This window comes from Oratosquilla oratoria, chromosome 18 (assembly GCF_046742065.1).
Source record: "Oratosquilla oratoria isolate Oo_2021 chromosome 18, ASM4674206v1, whole genome shotgun sequence".
NCBI classification, from domain to species: domain Eukaryota; kingdom Metazoa; phylum Arthropoda; class Malacostraca; order Stomatopoda; family Squillidae; genus Oratosquilla; species Oratosquilla oratoria.
This window is the reverse complement of record NC_134794.1, coordinates 54363412-54380466: the sequence shown is the minus strand read 5'-3', so window position 1 is coordinate 54380466 and position 17055 is coordinate 54363412. Positions and strand designations below refer to the sequence as shown.

Here is a 17055-nt window from a genome sequence, read left to right as displayed (position 1 = left end):
CATTATAAAATATAAAGTCACTGTTGTATTACTCATTCTCTTTCACTGTGTAATAATAAACACAGAAGACATGATTAAGCCAGTTTGCAGAATTTAGGGGTCACTCAGCTACAACTACAAAATAAATATAATCATGACATTGACACCGGCACCCTCGTATACTCATGCCTCATGATGCCTTTGAAGGCATCATTGTATGGAAGAGGTTAACATGAAAGTCACACAAACATTTGGTGATACCTCCACAAACACAGCCCACCAACACCACATGGCAGAACACCCACATATGCCAAGAAACATCAAAACAACATCCAATGTCTATATCACACACAAACTTTCCTCTCTTTCTCCACAACCACCAGTTCCACCTCTAAAACCACATTCATAATCATATTTTCACTCTTCCATCAATAGACTGAAAGACAACACTATTCTATGCTAGACACCCTGACATTCATCCCTCTGAATCCTCTCCCACTTGAAAGGCCAGAGTCCACCTGACCCGAATGAGGTGTGGCCACCATCTAGCCCTTCTAAATTACCAGGGGCAGATGGATGAACACATCACAGGTATTTGTCCAGAATGTAACACTTCACCCTATACACATTATAGAGGACTCCACTGTACACAATTATGCATGCCAACAACACAATATATACTCTGTACAGAATTTATGGAAAAACTTCGTCCCAGCCATGGCATTCTTCAGGGAGATGGGATTCCTTGACCAGACAGCCTAGGGAACATAATTATCATCATCTCTCATTCCTGCTTATATGTCTGTCAGGTGACAGATTGTTTTTTATCAACACTCCCAAATCTTCCTCTTTTACTTTTGTAATGGGTTCTCTTCTCAAAGAATAGTTTAAGGATGGTTTTTTGCCACTATTGCCCATTCTCATTACTTTGCATTGTATGGTAATGAACTTCATTACCCATTCTTGGCTCCATGTAAAAATAATGGCAAGATCTTTTTTGCAATAGTCTACAGTCTTCCTAGTTTTTCATTCTTCTCATGATTTTTGTATCATTTGCAAATTATATTGGCATAGCTTGTTCCTTCCATCATGTCGTCATTGACATAGACATGAAGCATTATTGGCAAGAATACTGAACCTTGTGGAACTTGTTTGAAATCCCATCTGATCCTGAAGCTTTTGTCACATCCAATGATCCCAAAAGAATGAGCACTTCCCTCACTTCTACATTCATATCTTCTAAGTATTAATTTTTGCTCCCTTTGCTTCCTTCCAAAAATGTTGCTCCCCTCCATGAAGACCTATTGGGAATTTTCATTCATTATCTTTGGCACATGTTTATTCACTCACAGGCTGTAATGTCAAGAAAGATTTTTCATTTCCTCCTTATTCCTGTGTTATTTATGAATTCTCCCTATTTGCTTCTTCAAAGAATTTTTTCAACCCTAAGTAATCTGCTTTCCTAATATTCAATGTTCCTTGCCTGTGTGTTTCATTACTTAACCATATTTCTTCATCCTTCAGCTGAGTGACATGGTCACTATTTCCTATTGGGTAAAGTTAGTTGAAGGAGATGATGATGTCTGGCTTTTTTGATTAGTAGCAGCTCAGAACATCATCTTCTCTTACCCTGGTCACTTCTGTTACCCACTGACTCATTTTGTTCTCCAATGCTACACTTAACAGGGTATTTTCTCAGGAATCTGCTTTGCCACTTACTTGCCATTCCTCCCAGTTGACCTCACTGGTATTAAAATCTCCAACAAGGACTATAGTGCTACTTTGTTCAATAGTTTTCTAAAGGTGAATAGTTGTGTCTAACAACATTTCTAGATATTCAGCTTCATTGTCTTTAGGGGGGGGGTATATATGCCACCATGAGGTCTTTTTTATTATATCCAGTAGTTCCAATTTTCAGGTGGATTACTTGACCACTTCTGTACGATGATGTCTATGTAGGAGTCATGAGGCACGAGTGGGTGCACGAGGATGCCAGAGTCGACATTTTGATTATCCTCATATATATTTTTTGTAGTTGTACATGAGTTACCCCTGGATTCGATGGACTGATTTGATCACACTTTCTATGTTTATTATTACTCAGAGTAAAAGAGAATGAGTAATACCACAGTGACTTTATATTTTATAATGCAAGTAGGGTGATGAATCGTACATATAGCATCTGATGCTGCTTGCCTTCAAGCAGATTTGCTTCTTCCACCTTTATGTCACTCCTCACCCCAACCATTCCCCATTTTATTATTTCTGTTTCTTCTTTACAAGGTGCAACCTATCTATTGCTCCCCAAATGTACCATAGTCACCATATTGTTTGGACACAATAATGCTGACATCAATACTTAAGCCAAACTAGCAACCTTGCATTTACCTAGTTGTATCTTACAGGAAGGAGAGCTATGCTCGTGGTGTCCTGCCTTTGTATCTCGCAGTGTCTAGTTTGCTCTTAAACTTGTATATGGTTTTTGCACACACTATTGTTTTGTCCAGTTTGTTCCAGATGTCCATCCCTCTGTGTTTCGGACACCATGCAGATTTATACTGTCCCAGAAGCTGCTCCCACGTGAACTCATCACCCTGATCCACCAATTCATCTGTTTTGTGGATACAAGTGCCACCACCAAATCCCTCCTCCCTCCCATTGAAACCTAATCAATCAAAATCTGAACAGGTAACAAATCCACTATCACAATAGTTAATATGTACATCACCCTCCTTCAATCATCACCCACAGTTCCAAACAACTTTAGGCCTAACCTCAACCAACTTACCACTATCCCCAACCTTATCCTGGGTGTTGATTTCAACTCCAAATTGTCAACCTGGTATGTCAACAACACCGACACAAACGGAGGGTTTGATCTGCAGACACAACCTGACTCAATGACCATCATGAACAACACCCATAATCACAAACATCAAGCCCTCTACACTCCCTACTCAACTAACATCACCTATTTCCCTGTTTAACCCCAACAACCTCTTGGAAAGCAATCAGAGCCCTCAGATCCGAGCACCTTCTAATCATCATCACCACCAAAACATGATACACCCCAGTTGGCCAGACACACATACACCAATACAAAAGAGAAAATTGGGAAGCTTTCACTCAATTGACAGAACAACAATTTGAGACACTAAACAATACACTCATCACATTGACATTACTGTGCTCACCTTCAATACAATCATAAAAAACAGACATGAAATACATCCCCAGAGGTAACAGAAAATCACAGAACCCAAACTTTACACCAGAAATCCAAAGCTTCATCAAACAATGCAATGCACTTAAACACAATACTCCAACACCTATCCCTCAGAACATACCAGACCAAATACAAGCACTAAACACAGAGATCAACAATAAAATACATGAACAAAAAACTAAATTGACGAACTTTTATCAACATTTAATCATGAAACAAACACCAAAATAACTGTACAAGACACTCAACAGCATTACACTATCCAAAATTAACACATGCTCTCAGACAGCAATAACCACAATAACAGTCAACTTACTCTCAAACAGATGACAAGCAAACACACTCATAAATAATTTTGCACAGCAACCAGACAACCAAATGCATTCAAAATAAGACTTCCCCAAATACCCAGACTACACACCCTCCATAGACAACCACACAAAACATATAATGCATAATCTCAAGCACTCATCCACCTGTGGCACAGACAACACAAGTAACATCCACCTAACACACTTTGGATCACATGGCATACATGCACTCACCAACATTGCAAACTACAGCTATTCACACAACACTATACTTGACATCTGGAAGCATGGGAAAATCATAACAATCCCCAAACCCAACAAAGACACAACACTTCCAATATCACATGGAAAATCACACTTCTCTGCACCCCCTCCAAAGTCAAAGAATGCCTCATACAATAACTTGTCACACCACATACTCCCCTTACTGAATCACAACATGGTTTTAGACCACTACACTCCACAAACACTCTTCTGATAAAGTTCACACAGAGATTTCAATGGTATCAAGTCAGATAAGCCCCCACACAGAACACTTCTCATAACACTAGACATTAGTAAAGCTTTTGATGCCACCCCCAGTCACAATCTCAAAAACAAAATATGCAACAATGACATGCACAATAACACTAAAAGGTGGCTGGCCAATTATCTGCCAGGTAGAAATGCCTATGTGTCATATAACGGCCAATCACCACACACCAGAAATTTTAGGAACAGAGTACCACAGGGTCAGTTCTATACCCCCACACTCTTTAATCCATACATGCATGATATATCCACACCCTACACTTCAGAAATACAAAGATGACATAACATTTACAAGCACACACTGACAAGACAACATTTCCAAGCACACACTGTCAAGCAAAGCTGCTAGAATAGTACAACCATATCTCAACACATACAACACCTGGTTCAATACAAACAGACCCATTTTTTGCTTGAGTGCAGGAGGGAATGACATGGGTAAGTTAGGGGGCGAGAAATTACTTGCACGGTTCCAGGATACACTAGATAAGACTAGGGATAAGGGAGGGGTTCCTGTTGTATGTGGAATCCTTCTGAGGCACAAAGTTGGAGGCATTTGGCATTCCAGGGATATTGCAATGAATTGCAGGCTGGCAAAATATTGTGAGGCCAATGGATGGGCATTTGTCGATATCTGGGATTGCTTTTACAGTAAGAATCACCTATATACAAGGGATAGGGTGCACTTGTCACCCAAAGGATTTCAGCTCCTTGCTGAATCCCTCGAGTGAGAAGCAGGCATCCTACAGGATTTTTTTGAGTAGATTACATGGGAATGGGGGAAGGGGGGGGGGGGGATGAAGTATCGGAATATAGTTTTTGCAATAGAAACAGCTCAGAGAAGGGCACTGAAAAGAATCACCTAATCAGGTGGAGGGAGAATTCACTAAAGGTTTACTGTACATATAGCAGAAGCATAATAAATAAAACTGATTTGCTGCAATGTAAAACATGCATAGAGAGATTTGATATTATAGCTATTACTGAATACTGGATCAATATGGCTGATAGACATTTCCTCCCAGAAATCGAGATAGGATGTAAGCTTCTTCACAAGGAAAGGGTAGGCAGGTATGGGGGAGGAGTAGCACTTTTTTTTTTTTTAAATACAACTAATTGTATGATCAACAATTTGTTTAAGGAAGAAGAAAAAACGTAATCTATTTGGGTGGAGTATAGCCAAGAATAAGAAACCTAATATTAGAGTCCTTTATAGACCTCCTAACTTCAGCATTGAGCAGACTGATTGCCTGATTCATGAAATTCACAGGGAGTCCAAGTACAAAAACATTGTAATCATGGGGGATTTTAATTACAGAAACACTGACTAGGAAAATTTAGGTTATTGAAATTAATATGAGTACTTTGGGTCAGGTCAGGTCAATTACAATTGCAAGGTCAACAGCCTGGTCAGGAATCTGGATAGAATGTACAGTAACTTAACAGCTTTAATTCTAAATGCACAAAATAAATTTATTCTCCTCAAGTCAATATGGAAGAATAGTAATATTCCCAAATAGATGATGGACAGGCTGAAAAATGAGACTATAAATGAAAAGAGGACTTTAAACCACAATAAAAAAAAAAGGGAAACACACCTTAGATCCAAATATAATAATATGGCAATACTAGTTAAAAAGAACACTCACACAACTAAACATAATTATGAAATTATGGTTGCCAGACAAGTGAGATCCAACCTGAAGGGCTTCTTTCATCTCTACAGAACAAAAAATAAGGAAAGGATAGGCCCAATTAAAAATGACAAAAATGTCATGATAGAATCAGAGGAAAATATGAGTGAGGAGTTTAACAAATGTTTTCTCAGCATTTACAAAAGAGAGGTTAGATATGGTACCTGACTGATCCAATTTTCAGTTATGGGTTCATCGATTTCAGAGTGACGACACAGATGTGAATGACAAAGTGCACTCTGGACACCCATCCACAGCCACCACCCCGGAAAACAAAGTGTGCCTCGATCAACTCATCCGTGCTGATCGGCAGATAACGGTGAATGAAATGCGTGTAGAGTTGGATGTGGGTGTCAGTGCACTGGAAACGATGTTTTCATCCCTAGGATACAACAAAGTGTGTACTAGATGGGTTCCACGAATGCTCACACAGGACCAAAAGGACCATCAACGGGATGTCTGTCAGGACTTGTTGGATTGGTACAAAGCTGAAGGAGATGGATTCTTGGACTGCATCATCACTGGTGACAAGACGTGGTGTCACCACTACGAGCCGGAGTCCAAACAGCAGTCGATGGAATGGCACCACTCACACTCCCCAGCAAAGAAGTTCAAGATGCAGACATCTGCAGGCAAAGTGATGTGCACCATCTTCTGGGACAGGAAGGGCATCATCCTCCTGGATATTTTGGAACCAGGGGCGACTGTCAACTCTGACCATTACTTTGAAACGCTGACCAAGCTGAAGGCCCGGATTGAGCATGTAAGGGCAGAGAAAAGGGAAACATTCCGTTTGCAACACAACAACGCCAGGCCACACACAAGTTTGAAGGCTGGATGGTGCTGTCTCACCCACCGTATAGTCCCGACCTGGCACCATCAGACTTCCACTTATTCGGACCTCTGAAGGATGCATTATGTGGGCAGCGTTTCCCTGACAACGCCGTAATCACAGCCGTGAAAAAATGGACCGCTTCAGCAGGCGCTGACTTTTATGACCAAGGCATCAAGGCTCTCGTTCATTGCTGGCAAAAATGCATTGAGAATGGTGGTGACTACGTAGAAAAATAAATTCTGGAGCACAAAAGGTCACTCGTTTTAATGGTGCCACTCCCATCATCATAGCTCTTCAATTTTTTGAATAAAAAAATAGGAGGCATTACTTTTGGAACAACCATCGTACCTCACAGTCAACTAATGTGGAAATTGGAGCATGTTGGATGACTGAGTGACAAACTAGTGGAATGGATGAAAGACTTTTCGAAGGAAAGATACATGAGGACTGTAGTAAAGGATAAAATGTCAAGATGGAGAGGAGTAGCAAGCAGAGTTCCACAATGTTCAGTACTTGCTTGCACCAATAATGTTTCTTGTCTATGTCAATGACATGATGGAAGGGACAAAAACCTATGCCAACATGTTTGCAGATGATACAAAATTCATGAGAATAGTGAAAAATTAAGAGAATGGTAGACTATTGCTAAAAGATCTCGACACTACTTTTGCATGGAGCTAAGAATGGGAAATGAAGTTCAATACTAAAAAAGGAAAAGTATTGGAAATGGGGAATAGTGGCAAAAGGCCATCCTTAAACTATTCCTTGGGATGTGAACACAATATAAAAGCAAAAGAGGAGAAAGACTTGAGAGTGTTAATAAAAGACAACCTGTCGACAGACATATTAAGAGGATTGTGGGAGAGACCTAAGGATTACTGCAGAAGATTAAAGTGGCATTCCACTATATGGATGAAGAGATAATGAAAAGAAAAAGAAGAAAAATATATATATATATATATATATATATATATATATATATATATCATCAAAACCCTGATACATCCAAGACTGGAATATGTGTCGGTAGTATGGTCCCCACACACAGTGAAGGATGTAAGCAAGATTGAGAGAATACAAAGGGCAGCAACCAAACTGGTCCCCAGCCTGGTAGATAAAACACATGAGAGAAGACTAAAAGTAATGGGTCTGCCAACTCTGAAAGATTGAAGAGAAAGAGGTGACATGATTACAGTGTTCAGGTCACTAATGGGGACAGATTGCAATGACAGAAGAGATCTCCTTATCAAAGATGGGAGGGCTGTAAGAGGTCATGGGAGTTAATTTAGAAAGACCATATGTCTAAAGGATGTGAAGAAATAGTTTTCCATATAGATCCATAAATATTTGGAATAGCTTAGGTGATATAGCCCAAGCTCAAACAATACACAAGCTCAAATCTAAATATGATAATTGGTAATCAAGGATACAGTTAAGTTGAAACTGTACATGAATTTGAGTCTAGGTGGTATGTTAGAAAATTAGAGAATAGGAGAACATACCCAACAAGTGTTGCTCCTTTCCTGTATACTACAATTACCAAGTAAATACCACACACACATGCACCCAAGATTCTTAGCATAATTTACAATACAGCCACATAAGCACAAAATGTACACAGACTTAATGCACTTAAATCAATTGCAGGAACAACATTTGGACAAAACAAAGAAAGTATTACTAAAGTATACAAAAACAATGCATATGCTCACTGATGAATTATGAGAGCCCCACATGGGCCCCTAATCTCACTAAAACACACCAAATCACCCTACATCCCATACAACTCACTAAAACACACCAAATCACCCTACATCCCATACAAAACAAAGTCCTAAAGATCATTACCTAAAAATACAACACTGATGCACCATTTACACCTTAAAACTAATGTCCTCAAAGTCAAGGATCACCTTGACATGAGAGGCACACAAACACTTGCTGCAGCCTCCACAAACACAGCACACCCACTACACTACATAGCAGAACACCCACACATGCCAAGAAACATCAAAACAACACCCAAATACCTATATCACACACAAATACTCTCTTCTCTTCCTCCACAACCACCAGACACCAGCCTCCAGAAGCATATCCATAATCATATCGCTCACTGCTCCATCAACAAACTGAAAGACAATACATTGCTGCATGCCAGACCCCCTTGATATCCATCCCTCTGGATCTTCTCTCCCCTGAGAGAACAGTCTACCTGGCCAGACTGTGATGTGGCCACCATCCATCCCTACTAAGCTACCAGAAGAGGCTGGATGACTGCATTGCAGATAACTGTCCAGGATGCAATACTTCACCCCATGCTATACAACACATTATGGAAGACTGCATTGTACACAATCATGCATGCCAACCACACAATATACACTCTATAAGGGATTTGTGGGAAAAACCCATCCCAGTCATGGTGTTCTTAAGGGAGGCTGGACTGTTCAGGGAGACAGTCTAGGGAATGATAAAAAATACTGCCCTAGATGTAACCACCCCAAAAAGGGACACCGAGCACCTTGTCATACACATTCCACACTATTTTTAGATAACACAATCATATTTCTTCCTTGAGTAACCTATGAACTTATTCAGTGGCCATCCTATCTCTCCTGCGTTTCACTGTTCATAATTCACTTGTTTCCATCAATAGGTTCTTTCATATTTTATTTACGTATGCATACATATTTTTTCAGGTAATCTTAAGTCCCAAACTCCCCCATTTTCTACCTCACGCCACTTGCATTATACACTTCTGATCTGTAAGTTTATTCATGTTTCTAGTAAGAAACCCAGCATAACTGAACTTTGTGTATTCAAATGCTAAGGTAAGGAAGAAAAAAATTCTATACAACCATATCTGAAAAACTGAAGAATGATTAAATGAAATAAACTTGGGAGATAATGTTCACTGCAAAGAGTCTTATCAAATAACTATTCAAAATCTTACCCAGCTGAAGTCTGAAGTTTCGTAGACTCTAACTGTTTTGCAGCCTCCTCTGTTCTGGACAGTAAAACCACTTTTTGCTTTAGGTTTCGAAAATGCATATCTGATAACATGAGAGCTAATTTTCTAGTTTGTTCCGACTGTGACTGAAAAATTAAACTTCAATAAATATCTTAGATGAAATAGAGATCATGTATATATTATAATGATTAACATCACCACCTCCATATAAGAAGGAATTTCATTCCAAATATTTACCAAATAAACTTTATAGTATACCAATTTTACACAAATGCAATTAAAACACTGTTGATACTTACTACTATAGTTAAACAATTTTTTTCTGTATTGTAAACACAACTTGCAGCTCCACATTTTTCCTTGAAGGCCTTGTGTACATTATCCTGCTTGGCACTGAAATTAACACATCTATTTTGGTGTTAGTATAGTTACTGGTTTCATTACTTTCACATCTAATTAAATTAACAACCTATTATATGAAAAATAATATATTATATAAATATATATATATATATATATATATATATATATATGTATACATATATGTATACATGTATACATATCTATATATATATATATATATATATATGTATACATACATGTATATATTTGTATGTATGTATGTATATGAATCAACGTATATGAGAAGAAAGAATGGAAAGCACATGAACGAGAACAGATTTTATTTCCTGATCATTTTCACCTTATGATATAAAACTGGACACAAAATAAGGTTTTTCCATTCTTACCACTAATATACTTGTCATGATCTAACTATATATATATACATATATATATATATATATATACACACACACACAATTGTGTGTGCAAAAACAATACAAGAATTTAAGAGCAAATTAGATATGATGAGATACAGAGACAGGACGCCACAAGCGTAGCTCCCATTCCCGTAAGATACAACTAGGTAAATACATACATAGGTACATACACACACATAGATATTCATATTACATCAAATTGTCAGAATGTCTCAACAAATATAGAAATATATATATATACACACACACACACACAGACACATTCGAGCTGTCAACACCTCTCAACTAGAGCTCCAAAAGCTGGTGAATAAGATGCCTGGTTTGTATTGAATGGGAAGGAGAGCACTTGTGGTTACCCAAAATAATTTCTCTGCAGTGTTAAATTGACATAATGAGAGAAAAGGCAAGAAAATATAAACGATGATTTTGAGCCATATGTCGACTCAAACGCAGAGCCCTTTGGAGGCGCTATACCAAAACTAAATGTAAACAAAGACCTTGAGATGCCAAGAGCAATAATTAGACTGTATAAAGAAGACACTTTTTCTGGTTTTGCTAAGTACGAAAGAAGAAATTTGAGTCGAATCTTAGACATGAGAAGGAAGATGAGTATTAATAGAAAATTGTGGGAGTAAGAATTCATAGAACTAAGGAAAGAGATTGTGAATTTAATGAAAGGTCTTTTCAAAGCTAACAATGAGATATGTGACCTAAAGAAAATTTTAAAGAAATAGTACAACAACAGATGTAGGAAAATACAAAGGACACAATTAATCAAGTAATCAAAGAAAAAGCAAATTGGGTCAGAGATACAATGAATAGGAAAAAGTGTACTGTGGTATACAGATTAAAGGAAAAACATGGTCTGGTGAGGTATATGAGAGAAAAAGCAGAAAAAGAAATAGCAATGACAATTCCAAAAGAAATACAAGATGGTGAGGAAGTAGAGAAAGATATAGAAGTGTATAGAATAGGACATTTATATATATATATATATATATATATATATATATATATATATATATATATATATATGTGTGTGTGTGGAGGGAGTGAACATGAGGGGGCGTCCTAGGATGAGGTGGATGGATGGGATGAAGGGGGCTTTGGGGAAAAGGGGAATGTCTGTTGAGGAAGGACGGGAGAGGACAGAAGACAGGGGTGAATGGAGAATGGTTGTATATGGATGATGTTGTGATAGCATGAGGTGGAATGGGCGAGTGGATGGGGGGGTGAGGTAGTATGTGTGAGCAAAATTTGACGCAGCCCGAAGGGATTTTTCCCCGTCCTCTCATTTTATGCAATGGGGGGACGGAGAGGGGGGGGTCACCGATTTAATGAAGTGGCCTTGCTGTAGATGTGCTGTGTCTTGCGACAATGCTTCTGACCCAGGGCAGTGGACAAGGTGCAGGGATGACCCGTCATTCAGGAGGTGCTAAGATAAGAGGGAGGGTGGAGGGGTGTGGAGTGTATTCAGGGATGGAATGGGTGGGAATGATTTTATGCCTTTTTCTTTTTGGCTACCCCCCTTGTAATGGGAAAAAAGCCTTGGTATAAGTATATGTATGTATGTATATATATATATATAAAATCAACCTCTAAAGATAAAAGTAATATCACAAATGGTAGAAGACATATTAGCAAAAGCAAGTTAGCTAAGAGTGAACATTACAACAATATATGGGTAAAAAGAGAAATGAATGTTGAGGAAATAGAAGACACTAAGAGGTGAAGCTAAGGAAAAAAAATGCAGAGAATGGAGACCAAAAGCAAGGAGTTCTATTGGAGGGTCTTAGACATGAGTCTGAGAAAATGGTACATCAAGGAAGCATAATAAAAACAGAAAATGGGATGGAGAAGGAAAAAATCTAAAAGTGGCCTATACTAACATATATTAATCTCAGGATTGAATGAACTACATGATTATCTGTCAGATGAAAAACCAGACATAAAGGGAATTGTGGAGGCGAAATTAAGGAGTCCACTACCACCCAATAGTTGGACATGGGTTATACAATTATTGGAACAAAAACTGAAATGAGAAACAGGGTGGAGGAATCATGTTTTTGGCCAAGAAAAACTTATATATGATGAAGGTTACTGAGGGTAAAAACAGTGTGGAAATGATCATGATAAAAGTTGAAGACAGTGACATAAAAAGTGGAAAGTTTGTAGTAATTTATGTGCCCCCAAAAAACGGGCTCTTAGAAAGAGGGCGAGCATTCAAAAATGTTAGATGATACGAGGCATTCATTAAATGAGATACTGAAGGGTGGAGGTAGCCTGGTACTTGTGGGAGATTTTAACTGCAAAGGAATCTGTTGGGAAGAGATGACAGTGAAAGGTGGAGAGGATCTATGGAGAAATATATTACTTGATATGACCAGAGAACATACAATGACACAATGGGTAAATGAAAATACCAGATACTGAAGTAATGAAGAACCATCAAGACTGAATTTAATATTTACAACAGAACCTGAAATTGTGGATAAAATTGAATAAAAGTCACCATTTGGAAAGTGACCACATACTAACTGAGGTTGAATAAAAGAAATATATATGGAGATATGAGAAATACAAAAAAGGAAGATTGATGTACAACAAAACAGACTTTGGGAAACTAAAGAAATTCTTTCAAAATTCAAACTGGGAAAAATTCTACATTGAAGAGACTAAAGTGGAAGAGAAATGGACAATCTTGATGGAAATCTATAATGAAGGAGTGAATAAATATGTACCAAGACAAAAACAAGAGGTGTACATTAAACGCTGGTTCAACAGAAGATGCAGTGAGGCAAAAGATAGAAGATCAACCCAAACTATTCTATAGATATGTGAATGGTAAACTTAAAAATAGACAGGAAAAGGTGAAACTACACTACAGAAATACAGAATACACAGAAGATCTAGAAATGGCAAGTCATGAACAATCAATTCAAGTAAGTTTTTACTAAAGAGAAAGTACAGCACTGGGATGAAGGAAGTGAAGTGCGATCTCTCTCCAAGAGGGAAATAACAATAACACAAAAAGAAATAATGGAGCAATTAATGAACCTTGACATTAGGAAATCACATGACCCAGACGAAATTGTAAATTGGATACTAAAAGAATGTAAAGAACTAATGGACAAAATATACAACATAATAAGTTGTTCACTAATGAAGGAAAAACACCAAAAGACTGGAAAAATGCCAACATTGTACCAATATATAAAGGAGGAAACAAAGAAGAACCAACTAATTACAGATTGGTCTCCCTTACAAGCACTGTAGCCAAGATTTGTGAAAAAATTCAAGAATAGATGGGTAAAACACCTGAAAACAATATAATAACCCAAGACAATTTGGATTCAGACATGGAAGATCATCTGCTACAAATTTAATCTGTTTCTATTCAAAACTAATAGATATAATACAAGAAAGGGATGGATGGGCTGATTGTGCTTTCCTAGACTTACAAAAAGCCTTTGACAAAGTACCACACAAAAAATTATTTAAAAAAAAAAATGGAAAACATAGGAGGGATACAAGATAACCTACTAAACTGGATGGTGGACTTCCTGAATGGTAGAAAAATGAGAGTAGTGCTCAGAGAAAAGTGTTCAGGTTGGGAGGAGGTGATTAGTGGAGTTCCACAGGGATCAGTATTGGCTCCAAAAATGTTTACTATTAATGTGAATTACATGGATGAAGATGTGGAGTGTTACATGAACTTCTTTGCAGATGATGCTACATTTTTGAGGAAAGTGAAAGCCAAAACAGATTGTGAATCACTACAGAGACCTAAATAAGGTTTGGAAATGGAGTTAGTGGGAAGTAGACTTCAACATTAAGAAATGGGCTCAGGTCGGCTATTATTTTTGCAGACATTTCAGTGTTTGTTTACATTTGGCCTTTGGAGGTTATTTCTCCTCCACTCTGCTGTGTTGTTTATTATGCTTTATTGTACCATAAATAAGTGAAAATGTCTCAAACCAGTGAGTTGTTTTTTTTTTGTTTTTTTTCTTTTGTGTACAACCAAACATCCAACTTTTCCAAACATCCGATCTAGGGTAGGTCTCACCAAGGCCGGATAAAAGGAATTTTACTGTACTTTTTACTGAACATTTGGATGAAATGTTTAAAAAGAATGCCAATATTCTAACTTCAATTTGCTCAGACAGACCCCCTCCAGCATCAACCATCAACATCCAATGATAATCCTGACAGCCCTTAACTTTTAGACCTTCATAATTAACTTTATTTCCAGTACAATTTTAACATTTGTCCAATTTGGGAGCAAAAATGTTACAGCAGTAGGTACACGAGTCAAAAACTACATTTATTTTCAAATTTTGCTTATCAATTTTGTTTTTAAGTAATCCAGTTTCGTTGGGAAAGAGAGGAATGTCTGTTGAGGAAGGACGGGAGAGGACAGAAGATAGGGGTGAATGGAGAAGGGTTGTGTATGGATGATGCTGTGATGCATGAGGGGGAGTGGGTGATGGAGTATGTATGAGAAAATAAATTGACATATCCCGAAGGGATTTCTCCCCGTCTTCTCCTTTTCTGTATGAGGGACAGAGAGGGGGGGGGAGGGTTTAGCCAAATTAATGAAGCGGCCTTGCTGTGGATGTGCTGTGTCTTGCGATACTGCTTCTGACCCAGGGCAGTGGATAGGATGCAGGGATGACCCGTCATCCAGGAGGTGCCAATATAAGAAGGAGGGAGGGGAGTGGAGTGTGTTGGGGATGGAATGGGTAGGAATGGTTTCTATGCCTTTTTCTTTTGGCTACCTCCTGTGTAAGGGGGAAAAAAGCCTTTGGTGTATGTATGTAATCCAATTTCCAGAGCTGGTTGCATTACTGTCAGACAGGTGGTTGCATTACTGCCAGACAGGTAGTGCATTACAGCTGGACAGGTAGTGTGTTACCGAAAAATCTGCACATACATACTGTATTTGTGTATATACATACAGACGCTCCTCAACTTGCGTTTTAGTTACGTTCCGAACGGCCGAACGTAAGTTGAAAATGAACGTAAGTTGTTACTGTACTATACATCGGTAAATTCTATTACCGTATCTTATAAAACACCCCTAAATCATTAATTAAACACATAACATTGTAAAATAATAACATTAATTTCAAATAGATTAAATTCAAGCAACATAAATTGAGATGGTGGAGGAGGAGGCAAGGCATGTTCAGTTTGTCGTCTGCACAATGTAAACAATGGACGCAGCATCGTGCGCAAGTATCGTTTGAACTACGGAGAGCGCGGTAAACTAAAAAATTCACTCAAAAAAAAAAAAAATTACAATTTTTTTTTACCATCAGTTCAAACGTAAAATAAAAAAAAACGTAAAACGAATGAACGTAAGTAGAGGAGCGTCTGTATACACATATGCAGTAACACAGATTGCTCTAAGGAAATCAAATTCAGTAATGCACTGACAGAAATGCACCTGATTTTTCGGTAATGTACTAAATGTCTGGTGGTAACACGCCCAGCTCTACCAGTTTCACTGATACAGGTATCTACGAATGAGGTGCAGGTTTTTCTTCAACATATACATATATATATATATATATATATATATACATATATATATACATATATATACATATACATATATATATATATATACATATATATATACATATATATACATATACATATATATACATATATATATACATATATATATACATATATATATATATACACATATATATACATATATATATATATATATGCGTTGTTGAAGTCAACAGCTGCGATAGCATTATTATGCTTGTAGAAATGCTTTTCTAAGTTGCGCACCAACGTGCGGTCGTCTGGAAGCAGGTTCTTAAGCAGATTGCTGAAGTCCATGGTGTATATCTCTCGAGACGTCTTTCGGCCTTAACTGGCCATCTTCAGGAGGTGTGGGCTGGTCAAATTGATGACGGAGAATGAATCGAAGTGGCTATGGGACGGTATATAGCGATGAGGAGTGGATCACCGGGCAGCGCCCGGGGCGGTGGCGTCAGCCAATCAGCGCACGGGAATCATTCTCTGCCTTCTGGTTGGTAAAGACATTTCGGGCTGTTGCTGGATGTTGATAGCGGGTTTTTGGTTGAAAATGAGCACCGCTTCTGTCATTCTTAGTCGTCTGGTGTCGTTGTTTCTCTCGATGATGGTGGTGTTGTTTTCCATGTGGTGCCTTTTGAGTACGAGCCCATGTTCGTACAAGTAATGCCTCCTTATGGCGCCGTCCTGCAAATGGGCTGAGATCCTCTTCGACAGTGTTGTGGTGGTTACGCCGATGTACTTGGAGTTAGGGCGACTGCAGTTGCCACTGGAGCATGTGTGTTCGTACACGGTATTCACCTCTTGCATATCACTTGTCTTGGGTAGGCAGCTGTTCTTTATGACCAAGTTGGATGTCTTCCGTGTCTTGTAGTAGATGACGAGGTCAATTTTTAAAGCCGGTTCGGTGGGTGTGACATTCTTGTAGATTATATTCCTGAGGGCTTTTTCGTCATCCTTATAGGCTGAAGACATAGTACCCTTGTAAAAGAGTTTTGAATTTTGTGTAGCTAAATGTTGTTCCTGTTGACGCATAAAGTTGTCTAGTCGATGTTGTATGACGTTATTTATTTCTGCCAAGGGATAGTTGTTGTTGGTAAGAAGTATGGTGATTCTTTTAAGTTCCGCGTTTGTAGCGGTCCATGTTGAGCAGTGGGTGAGGGCTCT

The 17055-nt window shown here is 38.3% G+C and overlaps 1 protein-coding gene across 4 annotated transcripts in view; it reads right to left on the bottom strand.

Annotated features, from left to right (window-relative positions):
• Positions 1-17055, bottom strand: part of Fmr1 (synaptic functional regulator FMR1) — a 244039-nt gene that overhangs the window by 156706 nt on the left and 70278 nt on the right. For 3 of the 4 annotated variants that reach the window (XM_076201990.1, XM_076201992.1, XM_076201993.1), the window contains exons 4-5: positions 9850-9958; positions 9533-9675 (exon numbers count right to left, since the gene is read on the bottom strand). In XM_076201990.1, coding sequence (XP_076058105.1) covers positions 9533-9675; positions 9850-9958 — 252 coding nt within the window. The remainder of the gene's footprint in view (positions 1-9532; positions 9676-9849; positions 9959-17055) is intronic. The other variant, XM_076201991.1, reaches the window with a different exon arrangement.